General features: G+C 27.5%; 2 protein-coding genes across 2 annotated transcripts; both read left to right on the top strand.

Annotated features, from left to right (window-relative positions):
• Window positions 1-4,819: 4,819 nt before the first annotated feature.
• LOC133320744 (uncharacterized) lies at window positions 4,820-9,719 on the top strand. The gene is made up of 11 exons (XM_061529341.1): window positions 4,820-5,459; window positions 5,728-5,936; window positions 6,053-6,196; window positions 6,549-6,639; window positions 6,672-6,753; window positions 6,788-7,043; window positions 7,122-7,271; window positions 8,526-8,599; window positions 8,898-9,148; window positions 9,387-9,523; window positions 9,591-9,719. Exons 1-11 carry the CDS (start codon window positions 4,820-4,822, stop codon window positions 9,717-9,719), a joined length of 2,163 nt encoding a protein of 720 aa, XP_061385325.1.
• Window positions 9,720-14,772: 5,053 nt separating this feature from the next.
• On the top strand, window positions 14,773-17,249 carry LOC133320743 (splicing factor Cactin-like). Its single transcript, XM_061529340.1, has 5 exons — window positions 14,773-14,805; window positions 15,123-15,644; window positions 15,783-15,938; window positions 15,980-16,081; window positions 16,455-17,249. The coding sequence occupies exons 1-5, from the start codon at window positions 14,773-14,775 to the stop codon at window positions 17,247-17,249; spliced, it is 1,608 nt and encodes a 535-aa protein (XP_061385324.1).
• Window positions 17,250-25,855: the final 8,606 nt, after the last annotated feature.

Raw genomic sequence — 25,855 nt, 5'->3', positions numbered from 1 at the left:
ATGCACACAAATTCATGGTTTACTTTGGGTAAATTTATAAATAAATTGAATCATTTTTAGGCTGCTGCCAAATGCGTTTAGAAAAATTCGAGGAAGCTGCTTATTCATTTAACAAGTCTATGAACGATGATAACAAAGGCGAAGTTTGGGCAAATTTAGCTGCAGTTCATATTGGAATGAACAAATGGGATCGTGCAGCGTTTTGTATTCGCCAAGCTGTTAAAGATGCTCATGAAAACTGGAAAATGTGGGATACCTACGTGAAAGTTTTTATTAAAGTACTTTAATTCAATTATGATGAATTTTAGCATGAGAAAATTGATGACATTATTTTTGGTCTTACTAGATTAATTGAACTAAATCAAGTAAATAGATAATTTTGTGTATTATCGTTTTTTTTAGAAAACACATATTTCAGAGTGGATGTTTAAATGTTTGACGGAAATGGCATTAATGAACGTAAGTTTTTATTTATTGTTAATTTTTTCATCTTAAGGATCCCGCCTGCAAAGATAAAACATTAAAATTTCTAGAAAATGTTGTACAGCATCATATTTCAAATAAACCAGCAATGTTTGACTTATGTGCTATTTTAGCAAATTCATGCGGTTATATTGAGAAGGAATTTGATTTTAGATTAAAAGAATTAAGAGTTGCATTGGTAATCAGTTTTATTTTTGACCATGTTTCAGAGTATACTGGAAAATTATACAAAAACAAATGAATCTGAAGAGTTTACAGATAGTTTAGCAAGATCTCTTAAAAGCTTTATTCGATCCTTTAGAGCTTGGCAGTCTTTACCAAATATTTCTAAAGAAACTAAAAAGTAGATTAAATTATTTAAAAAAAATTGTTTAGGTCACATATATTGAATTTTCTTACTTTGTGCGAAAGTTTGGAGTCGCGTGCAGATAAATTTCAAATAAGCAATAATTTGTTGAAGAAAACAATAACTGATACATACACATACTTCAACTCGTTTTTAGAGTACATTGATCCTTGTAAAAATACAATATTTATTACTTGAATCGAATTAAATAAATACCTTTTTTTTTTTTCCTTCTGATGTAATAGGTACATTTGCATGGCAACGTTAGCAGACTCTTTTTTACAAGATTTAGCTGATTTAGATGACGAAGAAGAAGATTTAACTAAAAATACTGAGACAGATTTCAAGTCTGATAGTAATTCTGATCCCATTCCTAATGAATGTACTCATATATCTGATTTTCTGCTAGATGAGTCTTTTATCAAACTTATTCAAATTCTTAAAGGAAAAAGTGAAGAAAATAACTCTGATTCTTTAGATAAGAAGGATGAAGCAAACGATGACTCGAAGGCAGATTTAAAAACGGAAGAAGTAATTGATTCCAATAACACTGTGCCTTCCGATGAGTCTTTTGAAGAAGAAGAAAATAAATTAATTAAACAAGCAAATGAATCAATAACAAAAATAGATGTAGATATTTTAAAGATTTATTCAATAATTCGAGATATATATTCATTAAAATTCCCGGAACTGGAATCATTGGTATTGTCGCCTCTGGAGTATATTTCTGTGGTTTTAAGAATCAAAAATGAAACAGATTTAACTCTAATAGACTTAAATGATATTTTGCCGAATACAATTGTAATGGCAATAACAGTTGCTTCTTCTATGACGACAGGGTCAGCTTTGCCACAAAGCGATATAGACAAAATAACTAACGCAGGAAATGAAGCCTTGCAATTAGCGGAGTATAGAAAAATAATACTTACGTTTTTGGAGAGCAGAATGGATTTTATAGCACCCAATATATCGGCAATTATAGGATCAGCATTAACTGCACGGTTAATCACACATGTGGGATCTATTACCAATTTAGCTAGAATGCCTGCTCAAAATATATTAAATATAGGAATACAAAATAACTTCAATAAATCTAATACTACTACTGGCATACGGGCTCAAAATTTAGTAGTAGGCGGCTCAATTACCACTGCCACAAATATTACCTCAAGTATTATATATAACTGTGATATAGTTCAAATGACACCTTTAAATAAAAGAAATCGCGCACTTAAGTTAGTTGCTGGTAAAGTTGGGTTGGCTGCCAGAGTTGACTCTTTTCATGAAGCCCCAACAGGAGAAATTGGGGTAATGCTTAGACAACAAATATTAAGGTCTTTACTTAAAATACAAGAACCGCCTCCAGCTCCAATCAAAAAAGCTCTTTCTATTCCAGATGATGTACCTAAATCACGCAGAGGAGGAAGAAGACATCGTCGAGCTAAAGCGAAATATGGGCTTTCCGAACTAAGAAAAGAAGCCAATAGAATGATCTTTGGACCTGAAGCAGAAGACGAAGTAGATCCGGAAGGAAGACTAGGTTTAGGTATGGTAACCAAGTCTTTGGGACACGGAAAATTAAGATTACACGCAAAACAGATTAAACTTGCGAAAGCAGCAGCTAAGAAAAAAAAAGGTACTATAACGGCAAATGAACCTACAACTGGATTCTCATCTTCTGTCATATTCACACCTTTACAAGGCATAGAATTATGTAACCCTTCTGCGATTAAACAAAAACCGCAAGAATTGGGTTACTTTAACACTAATACAGTTTATAATGATAATACTTGATGATTCGTTTTTTTATAAGAAACATAGTACGGTAAACATAGAAAAAGTGGAAGAATTTTATAGTTTTGAAATCCTTAGTATAAGTAATATAAGTGACATAGTTAAAAATAGATTTGACGGTCCTTTTGATACTGCTATAGGTAAATCATTACTTATAGCAGTGGTAGATTCCTTTAGCTGTTCAATGTCCATTCGTAAATTGAAAACTTCATTAGCTTGCCCGTTATCTTTTAAATGATGTTTAATATCTCGAGTATTTTGGGTAGAGTCAGCGTGAACAAATAAATGCATCAAATATAATGATGCAATAGTTGCTACAAGCTTACAAATTTTCATGTCTAAACAAAACTCTTTTTTTAGGTACAGTGCCGCTATCAAATCAGCTTATATTATCTATAGTCACTGTTTTCTTAATTTAAAATATTTTTATTCTTTGTTATAATAAATAAATTTGCATTTATTTATAAACTCCCCACCAAATATAAAGTATTAATTACCTAAATGTAACGCATACTTGTCATATAATTTATTTTATACTTATCCAAGTTGATTTCGATCTCGTAAAAGAAACAATATTTATACACATCTAAGAAAGTTCATAGGGTATTACAGTTTATTTGTAGTTTTGAAGTGGACTGTATATATACTGAAAATATTTTTGAGCATGGCTGTAGTAAAACTCTTTTGTGTATGTTTGTGACACTTTTTTTTATACGCAAGTTTGGGTATACATTTACGCGATTAAAACTATAGTAAAAAAAAATATATATGAATATTGAATATGTCACTCGGGACGTTTTTATATACAAAAAAGAATGTGAGCAATTGTCATTTTTCCAGTTATTCCGATTTAAAGCTGAGTTTGTTTTATAAGTCTTTGAAGGCGTTTGAAAAAGAAACTTCCTCAAATGCGTCTACTTGCTACGAAACGCCAACGAATAATCCATCTTTATTAACTATTTTTCGAACTCAAAAAGCAGCAATAAATGAGTTGCAAGATCAGCATTTAAGATTACTTATGAGAATCAAAAAACTTCAAGTAATAATTTCTAGTTTAAAAAAAATTCAAACAGGCTCATAAGCAGAAACTTGATACCATGAAGGCTATCGTAAATAAAGTCTCTGCCTTTCAAGATAAAGTAATTTAATTATAGTAACTGTGTATATAATTAATTAATACAAATAAATATATAAATTAAGTGAAACTATATATATATATATATATATACATATATATATATATATATGTATAGATATATTCATTTCGATGGATATATATATAATATATTATTGGAAATATGATATTTAATAAACCACATAAAGATAGTGGTCCATATAAATAATTATGTATTACTATTTTTAACAGTAGAAATGAATGCATTTTTACATATATATTAACGTATATAAATATGTCACGATAGATATATGGTTTAGGAGTATAATACGTTTATAAAATAATATAAGATAAATATAGTAAAATAAGTCTTAAAAGTAGCATTTTTTATAGTTTGAACGTACTAAATTATTGTCGTTATAGCATAATACATCAAAAGATGACAAAAGCTTATTTTCGGAAGGTGTAAATAATGTGCCGTGCCAAAGAGGTGGCTTTTACGAACGTAAAATGAAAGCGGCTTCAATAAGGGCAGAATCAAAACTGGCTAGAGAAACATTCCGTGAAAATGAATTTATGAATTATCAAAAAAGAGTTTCCAACTGCGAAAAAATACGAAATGGAAGAAAAGATCAAAAAGTTGCACAACAGCAACTGAAGCTTCAAAAAAATATAGCTTTGCAACAAAATGTGATAGAGCAAATTAAAGTTAATCATCAAAAATTTATAACGCTTATTGAATTGTACAAAAATGCTGAAGCTATTGAATTTGAGTATTTTAATCAAATACAAACAACGCAGGTAATTAAATTTACAACACCCGACGTATATTTTTTTAGAAGTATTTGGTAAAAAAAATTAGCGTTTGAAATTACTACTTGGTTTTTTTCTGGTTTTTTTATGTTGTATAGAATTTAAAATATAATGTTATATGTAAATTTAAGAAAAAAAAAAATTTAATGTTTTATATATGTTTTAATATTTTTTTTATTTATAAGCTAATGAACACAGCTAAATACTAAAAAATTAAAAAATCTAGGCTCGTGCTTAAAAATAACAGCTACTTAAAATGTTAGAATAAAATGTCAAGTCAAACGACAACTCATGCAAAGCTAGAAGTTTTAGCATTAGGAGCGGGCTGTGAGGTGGGTAGATCATGTATAGTTATAAGTTATAACAACCGTTCAGTCATGTTCGATTGCGGTATACACCTTGCACATGCTGGGGTAGGTGCATTACCAATATTTGACGCTGCGGATGTCTCTAAAATTGACTTATGCCTAGTTACCCATTTCCATTTAGATCATTGTGGTGCTTTGCCATATTTTGCCTCTAAAACTACTTTCAAAGGAAGAATTCTTATGTCTGAACCTACTAAAGCTATAGCAAAATTACTTTGGACAGACTATGCTTTTATGTCTAAAAACTTAAATCAACCGGGATTTTCGCAACAATCTTCTTTAAAAAGAACCGGTTCCAATCAAATGAATTCAATGATATCAACAAATTCTGCTGTATCGGAATACATGAACTCACTTGAAACTTTTCTTTTTGATGCTGAAGATATAGCAAAAACTTATGATAAATGCGAGATTATTAACTTCGGACAAACACTAAAATTTACAGATTGTGGAATAAGCGTGACATGTTTGAGTGCTGGCCACGTTTTAGGAGCTTGTATGTTTATAGTTCAAATAGATGGTGTTAGAGTTTTGTACACAGGTGAGTGATATATTTTGTACCGTTTGACTTTTAATCTATAATTTCTCGATACATATTAAATTCAAATTAGTTTATATATTTATATATAATGCAATTTCGTAATTTTCTGTATCACCCGCCGAATCTGACATAATTATATTGCATAAATAAATATATAAGTTTCACAATAATTTATAAAAATAATGTTTGTAAAATTAATTTACAATTTGAATTGGTCAATTAATTATTTATATGTGTCATGATAATGCAAGATTTTTTTTTTTTCCAGGAGATTTTAGTTGTGAAGTTGACAGACATGTTCCAGTAGCAGATATACCTACTATACCTATTGATGTACTTATATCTGAATCAACATATGGAATACGTGTGCATGAACCAAGAGATCAAAGAGAAAAACGTTTTCTTAAATCTGTAGATGACATTATAAGTAGAAAAGGCAAATGTTTAATGCCTGTTTTTGCTCTTGGAAGAGCACAGGTAATATTTTTTGCGAATTGAACGTATATTTGTACGGTGATTTTATAAATAAAGAAAAATAATAAGCACAAAGTGTTATTTTATAGATGATTATTTCAATTGATTTGCTGTATTAGGAACTTATGTTTATACTTGATGAATATTGGGAAGCCAATCCACAGCATCAAAAAGTGCCTATATGGTTTATTTCTCCTTTAAATTCTATATGTCTTTCTGTATTTAAAACTTATATATCTATGGCGGGGGATTATGTAAAACAGGTACATATATAAATATGTAATTATATATGACTATTTACTAATACTATATCAAGTAAAACTACCCTATTTATAAATAATGATATTCATTATGTTATGGTAGTTCAATGACTGCTACTAATGTAATATAATTATACGTCCATATTTTATTAAAAATCCCAATAATTGTTTCAGATTTATTATATTTATATTCAAAATAACCTAATATACTTTTTATTATTTTTGTGCTTTTAATAATAAAATATGATTTTCGCGCCAAGTGTATTATATATAAACAAATAGATACCTATTTGTGTATCTAAAAATAAATATCAATACATGTATAAATATATTAATTAAATAAAGTTTTGTATAGTTAGCAGATTCCGGCAAAGCTCCTTTTCATTTTAAACATATAAAAACAGCAGCAAGGATAGACGAAGTCCGTGATGTAATCCACAAGCCAGGTATAAATGTTTTCATGGACTATGCTTGGTAGGACCCTGCGTAATACTGGCTGCACCGGGAATGTTGCAAAGTGGCACATCCAGGTATTTGTTTGAAGCGTGGTGTAGAGACAAGTAATGAAATAAAAGTGTGACTCTCAATCTACAGGAAAAATGGCATCATTTTGACTGGTTATACATTGAAGCGAACGCTAGCAGATGATCTTAAAAAAAATCGTCAGTCAATTCAACTAAAGCCCAATGGCCCAGAAGTCCCAATAAACTGTTCTTTCGAGATGATATCTTTTTCAGCGCACTCAGATTTCAACCAAACGTACAACTTCATCAATTGCGTTAAAACTGGCATCGTAGTTTTAGTCCACGGAGAACGCGGGGAAGCCACTCGTCTTAAAGAAAAACTCAAAGTAAGCTTGTTACAAACAAATAAATGCCTTTATTATTCACACGCCCCAGCTGTAAAAATATTTTTTTTTGTATACTAGGAATTAAGACCTGATTTGGCTCTATTTACCCCAGAAATACTTCAAAGGCTGGAGCTGTGGTTTAAGCTAAGAAACGTAGCACATGCAATGGGAGACGCTTGTTTTTTAACGGGCAAAAAACGTCACATGTCAGCTATACTACATTTAACGGTACGTTTTTCTTATATTTACCCATTCATGAATACATGTAATAATAATAATAATTAATAAATAATTATAATTATGATTAAACTGTAATAATAATAATAATAATAATAATAATAATTAATAAATTATTATAATTATGATTAAACTGTAATAATAATAATAATAATAATTAATAAATTATTATAATTATGATTAAACTGTAATAATAATAATAATTAATAAATTATTATAATTATGATTAAACTGTAATAATAATAATAATAATAATAATTAATAAATAATTATAATTATGATTAAACTGTAATAATAATAATAATAATAATTAATAAATTATTATAATTATGATTAAACTGTAATAATAATAATAATAATAATAATAATTAATAAATAATTATAATTATGATTAAACTGTAATAATAATAATAATAATTAATAAATTATAATAATAATTTATTATTATAGTAATTAGTTATATATTATAATAATTATTGATAAATTTTAATTATTATTATATTAATTATTATAATAATTATTAATAAAGAATAATAATTATTATATAATATTAATAAAGAATAATAATTATTATAATTATTATTAATTTAATTGTAATAATAATTTATTAATTATAGTAATTAGTTATATATTATAATAATTATTAATAAAGAATAATAATTATTATAATTATTATTAATTAATTATAATAATAATTTATTAATTATAGTAATTAGTTATATATTATAATAATTATTGATAAATTTTAATTATTATTATATTAATTATTATAATAATTATTAATAAAGAATAATAATTATTATAATTATTATTAATTAATTATAATAAATATTAATAAATTAATATAATTTTTAATACATAATAATTATTATTACATCAACTATTGATAATTGAGCATAGAAATAAATTGATAAGTCGTTAAATTTTTGTTTGTACGGTAGAATATCCCTAAAATAGTTACTTTTCACGATTTACCGAAACAGTTTCCTACAGCAAAATTCATTCAATGCATATCCTTGGAGTATCCTAAAAATGATTTGAGCTATTTAAAAGTAGAAAGAGAAATAATAATAACAATTTGACTTTGCAGTTTCGATTTAAAAGCGTATTTGAAAATGTTGAAGAAATAAATGATAATTATTTAAGAGTGGAGAATTATGTGGACGTATATTTGTCAGAAAGGAGCTTACTATATATAACATGGGATGTAAGTAATTTATTGAAGTGTAAATATTTTATTTGTAGAATAACCCTGTTACACAATTAATAGCAGATACAATTATTTATATGTGTCTTGAAACTCCTAACAAAGAACGAAAGTATATAAATGAAGAAGACTATTTATTTGACTCTATAAAACAAACGTTATATAGCGTCTATGAAGATGTTGAAGTTGATAAAAATAATATTATTAAAGTAAATGTTCCAGAACTTAGCCAAACAAATGTATATAATACAGTGTTCATAAACTTTATGAACCGCCATATTGAGTGTAATCACGAAAAAACTGCAAACATTATACGCTCTTTATTACGAAGAATAGAATCAGCTATTTTGCCAAATATGTCTCCAAAGTGTTTATACTAATAAAATTTATAAATTTATTTTTCTTTTAAGCTGGAATATTTATGTATGTTGGGCTTTTTCATCATTAGTCGGAACGTTGACTGTTACTGTACAAAAAATGTCTCCAGAAGATGAAGTTATGACCGTTAACCAAGATGTCAATATGAGCATTCGAATCAGAGGCCGTGGTGCTCACGATGTTATATATGATGATCGCTATACTGGACAAGCTGGAATTTTTGACAGCTTAGCAGATGAAGAAGATGCCGCATCTTCAGCAGACCCATCTATGCCTCAAAAATGTAAAAACAAAAAAATTCCTTCAGTAAATTGCACACTGTTATATACAGTTTGCTTAGTATATAAACTTTCGTTAATGAGCACGTATTCAAATACATTAAAAAGCATATATTACACGTTTATATATTACATCTAAAACTCATCATGCGCATATACACATACATGCGTTTAATGCTACTAGAAAAAAGTTATGCTCATATTTACGCGTTATAATAAAATTCAAAATTACTCTCATTGCAGCTATCGAAGGATGGATCATAATCGTAACTGGAATTCACGAGGAGTGTGCTGAAGATGATTTATATGAAGCTTTTGAAAATTTTGGGTTAATAAAAAATGCACATTTAAATCTCGATCGCCGTACAGGATACGTTAAAGTAAGTTAAAACAGTAATTAGCTTCAAAAAATAGGGTTATGCGCTTATTGAATACGAAACTTACAAGGAAGCTCAAGCTGCTATATCTGGTAAGAAATTTAGTTATTTGTTTATAGTCATAGAAATGAATGATCAAAAAATATTTGGTATTCCAATAGCGGTGAATTGGGCTTTCCGAAAACCCAATGCTTCATGAAGCTACTTTATATTTTTTCAATAACTTGATTTTTTCCATTTAAGTTGTGTATTGGGAGTGTACCGCATTGTGTTGTAACAGTCCATTCATACCATACAAATTTTTGGTTATTTTTTCTCCATATGTGGAATCTACAAACCGTTAGATAATATGTTAACAAACATGATGACAAATTATTTATAGATACTGCATATATTTCACATAAACTTACGCAATTTCAGATCCTGCTGATAGCGAAATAAATTGGTTAATAGGAATAAATATGGGATACCAGCTATTGAGGTTCAGAGACTTATCAGTATCCACAATACTTAGGAAGAAGTCCTTATTTACAGGTAATTACACCAAAAAATATTACTTTAAACAATGTACAATGAAAATATCCAGCAAATCCATGTAGAACGCAATCTTGTTTAATTTCAAAAGTTAACTGTATATAGTGTTATTAGTGCAAAAGTATCACCTGTCTATAGTCGCTCATTGATTGGTGAGCAGCTATTTCTTTGTTACCGTAAAAATATTCAAAACATTTTTGGGCACGGTTTTTAGAAATAAATATTGTGTCTTGCAAATGAACAACATGCATAGCTTCAAACCCTTTCCCAGTTGATTGTTTTTTCTAAAATTAGTTGTAACTATTCGATATAATTTATTTTTATCATTACCAAACATTGTAGCCAAACTTTCGTGTTTGATATCGGTTCAACATACGAAGCAAATGATTGAGGTATGCCGACGCCTGTCTCTTTAAGAAGGTTTCTTGTAGCATCTATTGGAGAGTCGTATATAATAGCAACGTACCACTCAGACATTCTGGTGCCAATTCATTATCACCAAATGATCCAATCAATTCAGAGACCTTCATGTACAAAATTAATATACGTTTTTAAAGTATTTGTCAAACAAGTTATGTATTAAACCCCATAAAATGAATTATATAATTTTGTTAAATTAATTTAACTGCTTATAAAAATGTTAATTGAACAAACAATATTATTTATTATTAAAAGATATTATATATATATATATATATATATATATTTATTTATTTAGGCTTTCTATTATATAGTGCGTGAGATAGTAATTAGTTTAAATTACTTATATATTAATCAATAGCTTAAATATAATATTTACAATTTTGTAACAAATAATATTTGCTTGATTTATCTTTTATAAAAATAAATTTATGGTTTCTACGTAAATATCAGTAAATGAGCGTACCAGCAAATCGTACTTTTCTTCAGGGACAAATTTGCGCATATCATCATAAACAATTTCAACGTTTTGCCAATCCGGATCGCAATTCTCTCTATCATTTAGAGTTATTATTGCGTTTTCATTTTTTTCAACAACGGTAACATGGATAAGAGACTATTTTTATATAAACATATGGATGAAAATTACTTTTGCTGATAATTCTTTGGCTGCTTGAAATACAGCATCTGCTAAGGGACCTCTTCCAGCACCGGCAACAATGACGCGTATTTTATTCGATGCAAATACAGACAAAGACTTCTCACTATTTATGCGCTCTTCAAGATACGCTTTAATAGCATTTTTGTATAGAATATATTTTGTTTGATCTAGCTCAAATGTTTCATAAATTTGATGACATAAATCTCTAGCTAATGGTTGAAGAGGATCCTGTAGATAATTTGCCCACATTATGTCAGCAAGCTCGCTCTACATCAAAATAAAATATTAAGCACAGCACAGTCATTATATATTCATGCATTATTTATATATGTTAGTTAAATAATTTGAAATCATATTTATTTATATAATAGCGATTATAAACAAGTATATAAATGTAGTTTTTTTTCTTTAAGGATGTGCACATTGAAGCAAACATATATTTAATTGGTACAAACTACATGTTACATGAGTTTTTATATGCACACAAGACAGGTTAGGTATATTTCATTAATCAGAAAATAGTTTTATTAGTTAAAACAACATAACTTTGTATATTAAGAATACTATTTCAATGAAATAGTGTACCCGAAACGTAGTTCCTATTCAAATACCAATAGCTAAATATAAAAGAGTATTTACCTCAAGCAGTTTTTTATTTTGGAAAAGATTTATGAAGCGCTTAACAAGTTGGGAATTTATTTGAATATGACTTCCGTTATATATGCAAGTCATATGACGATATAAAGATATTTTAGAGATCAATAGCTCAAAAGCTTTTTTCTTTTCGTCATTCAAAATTATATCAATTTTCTCGGTTGGAATCACCGTGCTAGAGATGGAAAAAATATTAGGCTGTTTTTGTGTATCCGATTGCTGAATATCCTCCTCCTCACCTTCAATCTCTGTAGATATTAATATTTCTTTTAAAGTGTTGTCATTAAATAGTATGGCGTGAATAGGTTCTTGTAACCATCTCTGTATATCAATGACAGAGCCATTAAACATATTCAAGTTTAATATTATTCCAACATTCACGTTGAAGGCTATACTGTGCAGAACTGTCCAATGGTACCAAGTCGAGCAAACTTCATTATCTATTTTACTAACCATGGGAATTTCAAAGCAAAATCTTATATTGTGGCATTCACTAGATATACGCTTGATTATGGAAGCAAGGTATATTAAGCCTTTCTTATCAAAATGGTAGCATGGAATAATTATTGTTTGAGCTGAACAGTATATTGCCCATTTTATTTGCTGTAATAAAATTTCTTCATATTTTAGTAAAGCTGATGGATCATCATTTGAGCTGAAAATAATCCAAGCAGATGTACGAAATACTATTTGAGAAGATATTAAGTTTGAAGATATATTTTTTATGTCATACAAAAATGGACATAATTTGTAATTTTCTATTACATCATTTAACTCCCGAAACTTTTTACATTGTAAATAATACTGAAAACTGTCAAATAATAATTTTTCATCCAAATCCCAACGTGTGATGTCTATTTTTTCAGTAGGAAGAACTGTAAAATTAATAGACGAATCACGCATTTCTGCCAAATGAATTGATATGTCATGAAAGTCAAATGGTTTTACATTTTTGACGGCTTGAAACCCTATGGACAATGTTCGTTCGCACATATCTGAATAAAGGTATGTTACCTTTACTTAATCTATTATATAAATTGTTTAACTTTGAAAATATTTAAAAAAAAAAGTAAAAAGTAATTTATTCTACAAAATTAGTTAAGGCAGGAACTATAAACTCAGGTTTATATTGTTCATATTCAGGTCTAAAAAAAAAATGTTAAATGTGGTTTTTCTTTACTTGTAAACATCAGATCTATTATGGATTCCAGTTTCAACTAAAACGCTTCCAAGGTTGCATTTTTTTCCAAACATCATGTCAGTCAATATATTATCTCCAACAATACATATATTTTCATTTTTAAGGTAAGGATATCGTCTACAAAAGTAATAATTATGGCACGAATGTGATTACACCAATAAACCTGTATATATATATATATATATATATATATATGCATGTAAATAAAATTTTTTCTTCATACATATAAATGCGTACATGTGGTATATGTATAAAAATGAATACATGGAAATTAAGAATATTAATAAATTACCTTTCAATTTCTTTAATTATTATATCATTAGGTTTTCCGCAAGGAACAGCCTTTCTGTCTGAAGCCATTTCTATTGGTGCAATCAGGCTTCCAGTTCCAGGTAAAAACGACCCTCCTTTAGTTGGATATCTTTTATCGGGATTTGTACATATAAATACTGCATTTGGGTTTTTAGTGAGTATTGCAGTGGCATATGCAATCTTGTAGTAATTGATATCAGTATCTAGTCCGACAATAACTCCATTAATTGTTGGATCAGGCTATACACAAAAAGTTAATTATGAAAGTGCCTCTCGATTTGTATAAACATAATTATATGATTAAAGGATTATTTAAGCATAAAATACGTCACATGAATTACCTGTATGGAAGACATTTCGGCTAAAGTGACAGGTTTGCTATATTCTACAACTTCAATTCCTTCAATTGAATCTATTTCGTGTCTAAGGGCGGCTGATCCCATCAAGTAAACTTTTCCACGGAAATTAATTTGTTGCAAATAGAGGCCAACCAATAATGAGGAGCAGAATACGCTTTCTAATGGAAAATCTCCCAATTGCAGTCTTTTGAGCTTTTCAACATACTGCAAAAATGTACATATAATTAAACATACTTGTTGAGGAGTGGATAATGAATTATTGGTTGCGAAAAAGATTTGCTTATTCAACTCTTTGAGTCTTTGAAACAACTCATGTGTTTTTTTCACTGGAACGTCCACATTCCATATAACACCATCCATATCTATACCTTAATTATATATCCTTGTTTTTACCAAAAATAAAAGCGTCGTAACGATTGATTATTTCACGCTCGATATCTTCTTTTTTTTCTAGGAACTTGGCTGCCATTTTTCTGAACATTCAGTGCTTAGTAAGTTCACATTTACTGATAAATTACTTACTCTCAAATTATAATTCACGTAATTTCATATAATAAACTATACAAACACATGTATTATTACATAAAATATTGCCATAATTACACGCATATGTATATTATATTTTATATAAATTTAATAACCTATTTTATCATATTCACATATATGTATTAAACCTAACAATTACATATCTAATATATATATATATATACACATATATATCTATATATACATATATATATATATATACATACATATAGATATACATATATATATATACACATATATATCTATATATACATATATATATATATACATACATATAGATATATATATATATTATATATATATATATATATATATATATATATATATATATATATATATATATATATTTAACTAAATAGTTTTGCCATTAATCATAAATTAAAAGCAAAAAAATAAAGGAAATATAGAGCATATATTATGTAAGAATATTCAATAAATGACTTACAAAATATATAAGGTTTTGTATAAAATCTAAAGTAACGAACTAATAATTTATTGTAAGAGGTACTTACCTCTAGAATCAGATAAAAGGCGTCCCACAAAAATGTAATTTTTGCTTTTTTTTATGCTAGACTCGCAAATCACGGATGAACTGCAGGTTGGTTCACTAAGTTCTTTTATTTTAATTTTTAGGATGCATCGGATATTCTGCAATCAAATGATTTAAAAGAAGACAAATCCAAAAAAAAATTAAGGGTAAACTATCTTATTACATGTATTATTATACAGCATCATATTAACGAAATCATTCGTGATTCTCTGGGATATGATGATCAAACCAATCCATTCAATGATAAGTCTTTATCTAAACCATTTTTCTGGGGAAAAAAAAAAAAAAAAACTTCATCTGATCATTTGCAAACAACTGGGAAAAACATCGTATAAAACATGCATTTTGGTTATTTTTTTTTTTAGAAAGAAATAGAAGAAGTTAGGCTTCGAAAACTTCAAAGGGAAAGGGAAGAAACAATAAATGAATTAAAACATTCTCTGATATCAAGAGAAAGAGAATCAGAAAACTTTGAGCAATGGTCGTTGAAAGAAAAAATTTTTTGCCAGGAAACGTTCCAAAGAAGATCCGATTTACGCATAAAAAATAGTCGTCCAACACATTTTGATGTTATTTTGAAAGTGCTTCGACTCTATTATGGAGAAATCTTTGAAGACCTTAAAATCCCGTTGTACGATCATTTGAATTTATATATACAAGAACTTTCTCCTGATGAATTGAATACGCTCTTAGATGACATCAAAGAGATGCTTGAAATATGTGAAACTGCTCAAAAAAATGTTAAGAACCCCGTTCCTAAACCTCTCAATTGGGCTAGAGCACTCGAACAAGCAAATGCTTCAGGTGCATTTTTACTTGAAAATGCCTCTGAAGAAAAAATACAAGTCTACGTCAAATATTGGCAGGCCGTGCAGCATGTAGTCACTGTAAGAATAATCTCTAAGTACAAAATAAATACAATAATTTTTATATATTAATTGTCAAAATAATTTTTTTTATACATCTATATATATATATGTGTTATCTAAAGTATAATAGGATATTTATTTTCGAATTATTTTCAGGGTATTTTGAACGAAAATAAAAACGAAAATAAAAACGAAAATAAAAATGAGAATATTTCGAATGAACCACATCATCGAGATATTACCACTGGACTTGCCACAGCAGCTTTATTAGAACTGCGAGCTTTGCTATCTTCTAAAACAGAAACGCAGCTTGTTGGTAATTATAGTTTGTGATATTATCTTTAGAATTACAGAAAAGTGTGCAAGCTAAGCTAAAAAAAATTCAATCTGATCCATCGAGTCACAACGATCCAACTTACTGGGAAACTATCTTGAAGCTAATTCCTGAATATAAAGTTAGTCACTTAATAAATGAAACGCTCTTTTATTATATAGTGTGTACTAAACGCATTTGAGAAACTTATTGTTTAATAAAAATATAGCGTAAATGTATATATATATGTATATACTTATATTTGAATATATATATATTTATATGTGTGTATATATATAAATGTATATATACACATATATATGTATATCTATACATATGTATATACATGTGTAAATATATGTGTATACATATGTGTATATGTAATGTTAAGAGTTACACATTATAAAATAATGAATTAGTGAAAGAAAACGTTTATTTGCCAATAATACATAGCTTATATATAATAAAGCTTATATACAGATATATATATTAATTTTTTAACATAGTATTTCTAGAACAGGGCTATCATAAATACAATCTATGACAAAGCAAAAGAATTTGTGGCTAATTTGGAATTCAAAAAAGAAAAAACACTGAAAGAAACTTTGAAACCTTCTGAATTTTCCGCTGTCCCTTACGATGTCAATTCAATATATCGCCCATCCCTTGTTACCTTTGATTCCGTTAAAGATGAAACTTTGATGTCTCTAGAAGAATTTGAAGAAAAACGGAAAAAAAATAGAGCAACGCTTATTTTGAAAATTCAACATAACCGCGAAAAGCAAAAGCAGGCGCAAAAAAACCAGGAATCAGAAGCCTTAAAAGCGGAAAGTTTGAAAGCTCGAACCATATACGAACAGTTTGTGAAACAGGAAGAAATCAGTAAAGACGAAGATGAGTATATTATGATACCATCTGCTTATGAAATACCATTACAAATGCCTATGACAAATATATCAGATATAGATTCACGTTTCCGTCTCAGAAAACCCCGATATTTAAATCATGTCCGAACTGGATACGAATGGAGCAAATATAATCAAACTCATTATGATCGCGATAATCCACCTCCTAAAAACGTTGTTGGTTATAAGTTTAACGTATTCTATGTTGATTTAATTGATGTGTCCCAAATACCAACATGGAAACTACTCCCAGGCAACTCCAGTGACACAGTATTTCTTCATTTCCATGCGGGTCCTCCCTACGAAGACCTTCGTTTTAGAATTTTAAACAGAGAGTGGGATTTGCACCCAAAAGGTGGTTTCAAAAATTGCTTTCATCAGGGTAATAATATTTTATACGTATAAATAATCAGGCATACTTCAATTACACTTCAATTTTAAAAAATATAGATACCGAAGATAATCATCAAGGCGTAAGAAAATAACACATGGGCATCTTATAATATATATATTAGTAGTATGTACCTGGAATATAGATATTAACACTAAAACTACTAAAAAACTATGTGAGTTATTCATTTGAGAGCTCCATTCCAAATAATCTTTTTTTTCTTTTATATTAAACGTGTGAATATAGTTAAACTACGACATAGATAATTAGCAAAGTATTTTATACCACGTGAAATGACGCACAAATACCAGAGTAAGCGAAAACAGCCCTGAATGCAAAAGATATACAAAAATTATATAATAAAATATGTGCTAAGACGACCCAAACTTATTATGTATTTATTGTGTACATATATGCAATGAATACATAAGCTTTCTTAAAATGTTTGCACCCAAGATATTCGCACGAGCTTATATGCTCATAACTATGTTTGTATTCTACTCATGAAATTGACATTATGCGTAGTATTTCAATCACGCATAATTATTTGGTTCCAAATTTTAATTAAATACAAAGTCAAATTACTTGGGTATTTACATATATGATAATGTAAAATATGTCCTGTAATACAGGCTTCTTATATATATATATATATATATATATATATATATATATATATATATTAATTATATTGAAGTAGTGTGAATATATAGTTATTTAAAAAATAATTTATTAATACGACCAAGCGAACGTTATTTAAACAGAGAGACTTACCAAAACATTTGGGATTTTGACAAAAGAATGAGAGCACCAAGTATAAAAACCATGCTTAAATTCAATTTATAAAAGCATATTATTTACCTTATAAATTTATAAGAAAAAAGAGCGACAATGTTGAGAAAGCGGAAATATGTCTTTCCCATGGCATAAAAAACTAAAAACTAATTAAGTAATAATTGATTACTAATATAGGACAAAATGCATTCAGAAAAAACTAGTAACGCGCTGTAAGAAGCTATGTTTGACATGTATTCAGGTGAAAACCTTTTTTAATATGCATTTAGGTTCAAGTGCTTACTGAGAATAGATTCCTTTTAATATTCCACTTAATAAGATAAAAGTTGTGAATGACATTAACGGCAAATATAAATCTAATTTCAAATGCTCTATCTGTCTGCAAATATAACCGTTATGCTTGTATTTTACAGACGTATATGTTAATCTTTTATCTGTTAATATACTTAGCTGTGTACTTATATACGTATATATATGAAAGTGTTTATACAAGGGTATATATACATAGTTTGTAAGGATAAGGCTACTCATGTGTATCTATTTGTATATAAGTAGACATACATACATCAGCAGATTATTAATAATCTATATATACATATATATATATATATATACATATATACATATATACATATATACATATATACATATATACATATATACATATATACATATATACATATATACATATATACATATATACATATATACATATATACATATATACATATATACATATATACATATATACATATATACATATATACATATATACATATATACATATATACATACACATATATACATACACATATATACATACACATATATACATACACATATATACATATATACATATACATAATACATATACACATTACATATATACATATATACATATATACATATATACAATATATACATATATACAATATATACATATATACAATATATACATATATACAATATACATATATACATATATACATATATACATATATACATATATACGTATACATATATACATATATACATATATACATATATACATATATACATATATACATATATACATATATACATATATACATATATACATATATACATATATTTATATATACATATATACATATATAAATATTTACATATATACATATATACATATATACATATATAAATATTTACATATATATATGTATCATTATGCATTTTGAACTTTTATATGTCCGTATATGTGATTATAAATATAAGCAGGCTTATTTGGGTTTAAAAAATGATTGAAAGTACCTGTTGTTAGGACTCTCACATTTCTCAAGAATGTTGTACTCTAATGACACTTTCTTGTACCGCGTGTACTGACCAAAATAGATTTACTAAGAAATTACGATTATAAAAGGAAACACAAAAGTAAATAGCTTGCTTGCTACGTAAGTATGTGTGACGACAAAATAACTGCGCAAATAATTAAAAGCATTTGGAAACCAAGAATTTGCGACATTCAACCCCATCTTAAAATGCGACTGTGCCTTTGTAGCCGCAGCAAATGCATTTGTCATCATTAAAGGGTCTTCCATTGATTCAGTCTGGACGTTATCTGTGTTCCATTCCGTTTGATTTGGAATATTATGATACAGAGTTCTATATGGATCATACCAATGAGTATACTTTCAAACTATATTATAATTTAAACAGTATAATAATAACTTATGGATGCGATTCACATGTACGCTATGAACAAACATATATATATATATATATATACATTAATAGATATATAGCAAAACTTAGCATATTTATATATGCTATATGGATTAGAAAAAAGCCATTTTTGCAAAATAAATTCTGTGCCAACTTGTATGGACATACAGTTATTTGTCATAATTATAACTATTTGTTGTATTACATTAATTTATATTATATAATTTAGGGCGAAAGCAGTATTTTATTATATTTATATATTTTTAAGATAGCGTGAGGCAAACATTATCGTATTATTAAAATTTTTTATAATTATTGTAAATGATATATTCTGAATAATAGTTACGAATGACTTAAAACTACACGCTGTGAATATTTTAAAGAAAATTGATTTGACCCACACTTTATTCTTAGCTCCAATTAAAAACTTAGTTTTCTTACGTTGGGCTATATAAAGTAGGAATTGTTGACTTTTTCACATCGGGGGGGCCATAGTTTTCGTCTATATGTTCTTAAAGTGTTATGTTTATGTACTTGGATAAGGCGACGTATAAACAATACTAGGTTGTTTTGGCTGTGGCTGTTTATACCTATTATCCATTCCCAAATTGGAGTGTGAGCTATAACCAAAACTCATAATTGGCTCAGATTTTTTTTTTTTTTTTTTGAACCATACCTTTTAATATTAAAAATATTTTTTTGATGCAATTTAGTCAGTATTTAACAGAAAATACTAATGCAGAGTTTGCAGGATATTACATTGATTATGTTTTGTATGTTAGAACATGATTCTATATTTTTTTTTTTAATAGTTTGAAGTCTCGAATACATCAGCTGCCCACTTATTGCCATTCATCTGCGGAACGCTGCGTAGCTGAATTAAAAATTAAAGCCGACGCTTTTGGGCAGCTGCTTGGTAAAATTAGACACAGTCAGATTTTTCGAAAAAAATAGATTTCGTTAGCTCATTTTACGTTTAATGGTTCAAAATTGCTGCAATCACATCATTTTAAACGTCTGTATAGAATTTATGTAAAAGTATATAGATACTGTTAAAAAGCTTTCTTGAGCTGCTTTTACACAGAAGCTACATATAAGCTTTCTGGAACTATTGCGTAAAAGCTTTTGTTAAGAAATGGTTGTCCTCAGATTTTAATATAAATCGAGCTAGCATGTTTTATGAAGAAAAAATGAAGGAATATGTATTGCGATTACAGAATGTAAGAAATCGCTGGATTTATTTGAGTCCTGAAACTTTACCTCAAATATGTACTTTAAATATTCAATATTTCTTAATCTAGATGAAGAATTGAAAGCAATATCGGAGGGATTTAAAAATTGTATTTTATTTCTGGAGATAAATTGTGATATTGTGCACCGCATCCTGAAAAAGACGGAAAAACATGTATTACGGTGCTCTGTTCGAACAGATTTAGCTAAAGTTGTCTATAAAATGATTTCTACTGATCATTTTGTTCGAAATCGTTTACGTCCAGATCGAGATATCGCAAGCCGCTTAAATGTATTAAGAGTACATCCAGGCATAGACTCTATTGTGGATGAATTACGACGAGTGAGTTATTTGATGCATATATAATAAAGTCCCAAATATTTATATACATGTATAAACATTTCAACCATTAATTAAAATTATAATAAAAAAGCTATAAATAAACAAATTCAATCAATTATATATTAATATAAATTATTATTTAATTCACATTTTTTTATTTAAGGGGTAGTTCACACAAATTTATTATTTTTTCAAAAATGCTTACAATATTGAATTTAATATTATATAGTTTAATTGAGCATAAATTTATAGTATATATGAGTTTAATAAAACAAAAATTTATCAAAGCTTTTTTACTTATTCTCATATATAATGACAATTTTATTTATCTCTAGAGATGTGATGCCATTCGCTCACTTGAATCTCGATGGCTCGAGCAGTCTATCATTACTCCAGAATATGTGCGTGGAGTGCATCAGCGAAAGAACACTTTAGATATCATTCGCAATCTCCATTCTGTAGTTCAATCTACTGTTAAAAAGACGCATTGGTATTACGTGTCCTTAGCCCAAGCTAAAATTGATTATGAAAATGAACCTGTTGGTTATTCCAGTACATCTGGGTAAAAATTTCTACTATAATGATAGATTTGTATAAATAAATATATCGAATTTCTTTTCGCTCATGTATCAATTTAACTTTTGTATTATATATACACACTATAATGGATTTATATACTAATATAAATGATATATTTGTAATATGATAATGCAATCAAAATATTGATAAAGCAAGAATATATTCTTGTGCAGGTATATTTATATGTATACATATATGTATGCATATATATACATTATTCATACACATATATATATATATATACACATATATATATATATATACACATATATATATATATATACATATATATGTATGAGGTATGTATTAAATTATATAGTATATATATAATAATTTTATAATAAAAAATAAGTTTATAGACATCTATTTTTTATATTCCAGTATATTAATTTTATATTTTATTATAATATTCAATTACATGCTTTTTATAATTTATTAAGGTTTTACTATTTTTTTACTTTTTAGAATTTTATTAAACCATTATAATACTTTCTTGTACTTAGCAAATTGCTACTCTGTAATTCCTACAGCTAGTCTTTATGCAACAGCAGTATCACTACCTTCTATTATGTCTGGATTTTTATTAGCCATAACTTCGTTGTCTGCAATGCTAGCAGGATTGATGTATTCCATTTGGTCTAATAAGTCAGTTTTGTACAAATCAACAAAATTGCGTGTTGTTTATACTTTAGAAATTCATACTTAAATTATTTTCAGGTCGTTTAAATCCCCTCTAATTTGGTCAAGCGTTTTTTTGATAACGGGAAACTTTCTGTATGGTATTGCATTAGATTACCGCTCGGGATTTTTGATGTTCTCAGGTAAATTATTATCTGACCACTGTAATTTAGGCCGAATGTTAATCGGTCTAGGGGGTTGTCGCGTAATAAATAGACGGTATATTGCGGATTTTGTTTCTGTTAAATGGCGAACTTTTCACTCAGCATTTTTCGGTTTGTACACTAATACAATATATTATTACTTTTAGTGGCTATGAGCTCATTGGGAATGTCGTTGGGACCCGGAGCGCAACACTTTTTCACTATGTTTGATACCAAGGTGCTTTTTCGAAACCCTGATACTTCAATTAGATTCCATATTTTGGGTTTACTGTCAATCACTTAACTTCAGCGTCTTGGATTTGTCTTATATTATGGTTTTTATATTTATTTATGGTAAATTTTATTTATTTACTACCTGTAAATAAATAGGTCGTATTTTTTTTTACAGAACCTCAAAGACGGGAGGCAACTACGTAAAAAATAAAGAAAATGTATAAAAATTCACAGAGGGAACAGTATATTGGAACCCTTATTATCTAACCAGACAGATTCAACAGCAATTTTCTCTAGACATTCAGGAATTGTCAAAAGCACTTCGTTAAGTGAAAAAACCGACAATGGAATGGTAATATTGATTTATTCGTAAATTTTATTAGAGCTTCAATATGAATGGAGTATATACTTGCTTATGGATATACTTCATTTTAAAATTAACTCAAGAAGCGTTCCAAACAGTCTCTCCTATGTTTACAGCATACGAATTTCAATGGGCTGAAGCAGACATAGGATACTTTTTAGCATTCATAGGAATAGTTGTTTTTCCGGTTAATCTTATCATTGGATGTTTAAGCTCGTACATTTCCGATAGAAATTTAACAGTTTTGAGTCTTTTTTTTCTAGGTTTAGGTAATCAATTGTATAAATGAATTTAAATTATGACTATACAAATATTTTATATATATTCTTATTGCTTGTTCCCATTATTTTCTAAGAATAAACTTGGTTATTATATTAGGAAACATTTAATAATTATGTAATTACTTTTACGTGTATATACGCCTTTTTAAGTAATTATTTATTTATGGATAATATTATATGTTATATTAATAATACTATTAATAAATATTATAATTACTATAATAATTATAATCATTATATTAATAATAATTATTGATATATATATATATTTTAGTATATTATGAAAGTTTATATTTACAATATCAATGTTTACTTATGAAATATCGCAGGTTCCTCTTTATCTACAAATTGGGTTACTACTGTCAAAATGCATTTGACGCAGTTTTATATTGGAGCGTTTATTCTTGTCATATCTGCACAAGTGAACTATTATTACTGTAATTAAATAGCTTTAGTGCTTGGAGTCCGTCAGTATGTCTCTACTATCAAAAGTTATGCCTAAGTCTATGTCCGTTGGTCTTTGGAACTCCGGATTCTTATCAACTGAGTCTGGTAAGGAATGGCTTGCAGAGAAATCTATATACGCAAAATAGCGTTAGTTAGTTTTTTAGATTAAATGTTGTTCATGCGAATACTGTAATAAGAATCACTTTTTCCATATAAAAATATGCAGTGAAATTTACTGGGAATCTCATTTTTCAAGAAACTCATGTATTGAGAATTTTGCTGTATATATCAGCAATTTGTAACGCATAGCGTAGATTTATTGTTACACGCAAAGATTGAGTATATATATATATATATATATATATATTATATATTATATATTATATATTTATATACTTATATATTTATATATTTATATATTTATATATTTATATATTTATATATTTATATATTTATATATTATATATTATATATTTATATATACATATATATATATATATATATGTATATATATAAATAAATATAAAAGTTTGATATATACAAATATTTAACATATATAAAGATTTAAATTAGTTATAATTATTCAGGAAAAGCATTTCTTTTTGTTTATTTAAATACCATAGAATATTTTATTTATATACTTCGTGTATTGCAGGTTCATTTGGAAGAGTTATTGGAGCTTCTTTGATCACTATTGTGGGAATTATTTCCAATATCCTGAGTAACTTATCACCTCCAGAGCTTCAAATTTGGGTGTTATTACCGTGTATTGTTCTAATTGTGTATACATTTTACTTGATCCAGCAAAATTGGCACCTACTGACCCCCTTAAACGAACGTATGCTGCAAAATATCGCCACAGATGCTGACGGTAAGTAAACTTATCCCATATATCAGCATAAATATTTTATGAATAATTATATTATTATTATTATTATATCGATTATATTAATTATATAATCTATACAAATTAATACGTATTAGACTTAGTCTAATATTATTTGTATATAAGTAAATTTCTTGATAAAATTACCTTTATAATTATTTATAATTACTATATAGCATGTACAATACGTAATTTATACTATTTTTTCATTATCATGCTTGATATAGCAATACTGGCAAGCGATACTTGGCAAGAATTACCTGAATTGCAACCATTAACGGTGCAACTACAAACAGATGAATCGATGAGTGCACTGAAAACTAAGCTTTACCATGCACCATCTAAAGTTTCCATAAATTTAAGGAAATAATATACAAAAAACCTTTAATTTTATTACTGTATTAATGAAAAATTGTAAAAATTGTATATTTTCCGATACACACTAAAAAATTTTAAATGGAAACTCCAAAAATAGTTATAATACAATGCATGGATTTACTCTCCCAGTGTACTGTAATAACACCGTCTTGGGACTGATCCCAATAACACGTGCTGAACAGATGAAATCCACAATTACTTCGCTGTAAAATAACAGCAGTCACAATGTATTTAAAAGGGCCTTCTATTTTTTGTAGACTTTCAAGGATTTCTATGAACAACAATCAACAGTTAGAAGAAAAAAAAAAAAATCACTAATTTTCTTCAAAACAATGCTTAGATCTCATTATATATAGTTATGAAACAAAAAAAAACTAATTATTTATGCATATAATTCAATATGTGAACTTATTATTACGTATATAAGCATAAACTTGTAAATTTGTATAATTATATATATTGTATGAATATAAAAATATACGTATATTTGACTAGGCGCCTATAGTTCACATAAATTATTATTAAAAATAAAAATCAAGATATAAGTGCATATTAACATGTACA

Source organism: Danaus plexippus, unplaced genomic scaffold (assembly GCF_018135715.1).
Source record: "Danaus plexippus unplaced genomic scaffold, MEX_DaPlex mxdp_55, whole genome shotgun sequence".
Taxonomy (NCBI): domain Eukaryota; kingdom Metazoa; phylum Arthropoda; class Insecta; order Lepidoptera; family Nymphalidae; genus Danaus; species Danaus plexippus.
This window is presented reverse-complemented; position numbering and strand designations above follow the sequence as displayed.

Coding starts and splice junctions, on each gene's coding strand:
- LOC133320743 (XM_061529340.1), top strand. CDS start 14,773: ATGCTAGACTCGCAAATCACGGATGAACTGCAG. Junction 15,939..15,979: donor CTAAAACAGAAACGCAGCTT/GTTGGTAATTAT, acceptor TTAGAATTACAG/AAAAGTGTGCAAGCTAAGCT. Junction 16,082..16,454: donor AGCTAATTCCTGAATATAAA/GTTAGTCACTTA, acceptor TAGTATTTCTAG/AACAGGGCTATCATAAATAC.
- LOC133320744 (XM_061529341.1), top strand. CDS start 4,820: ATGTCAAGTCAAACGACAACTCATGCAAAGCTAGAAGTTTTAGCATTA. Junction 5,460..5,727: donor TGTTAGAGTTTTGTACACAG/GTGAGTGATATA, acceptor TTTTTTTTCCAG/GAGATTTTAGTTGTGAAGTT. Junction 7,044..7,121: donor GTCTTAAAGAAAAACTCAAA/GTAAGCTTGTTA, acceptor TTTGTATACTAG/GAATTAAGACCTGATTTGGC.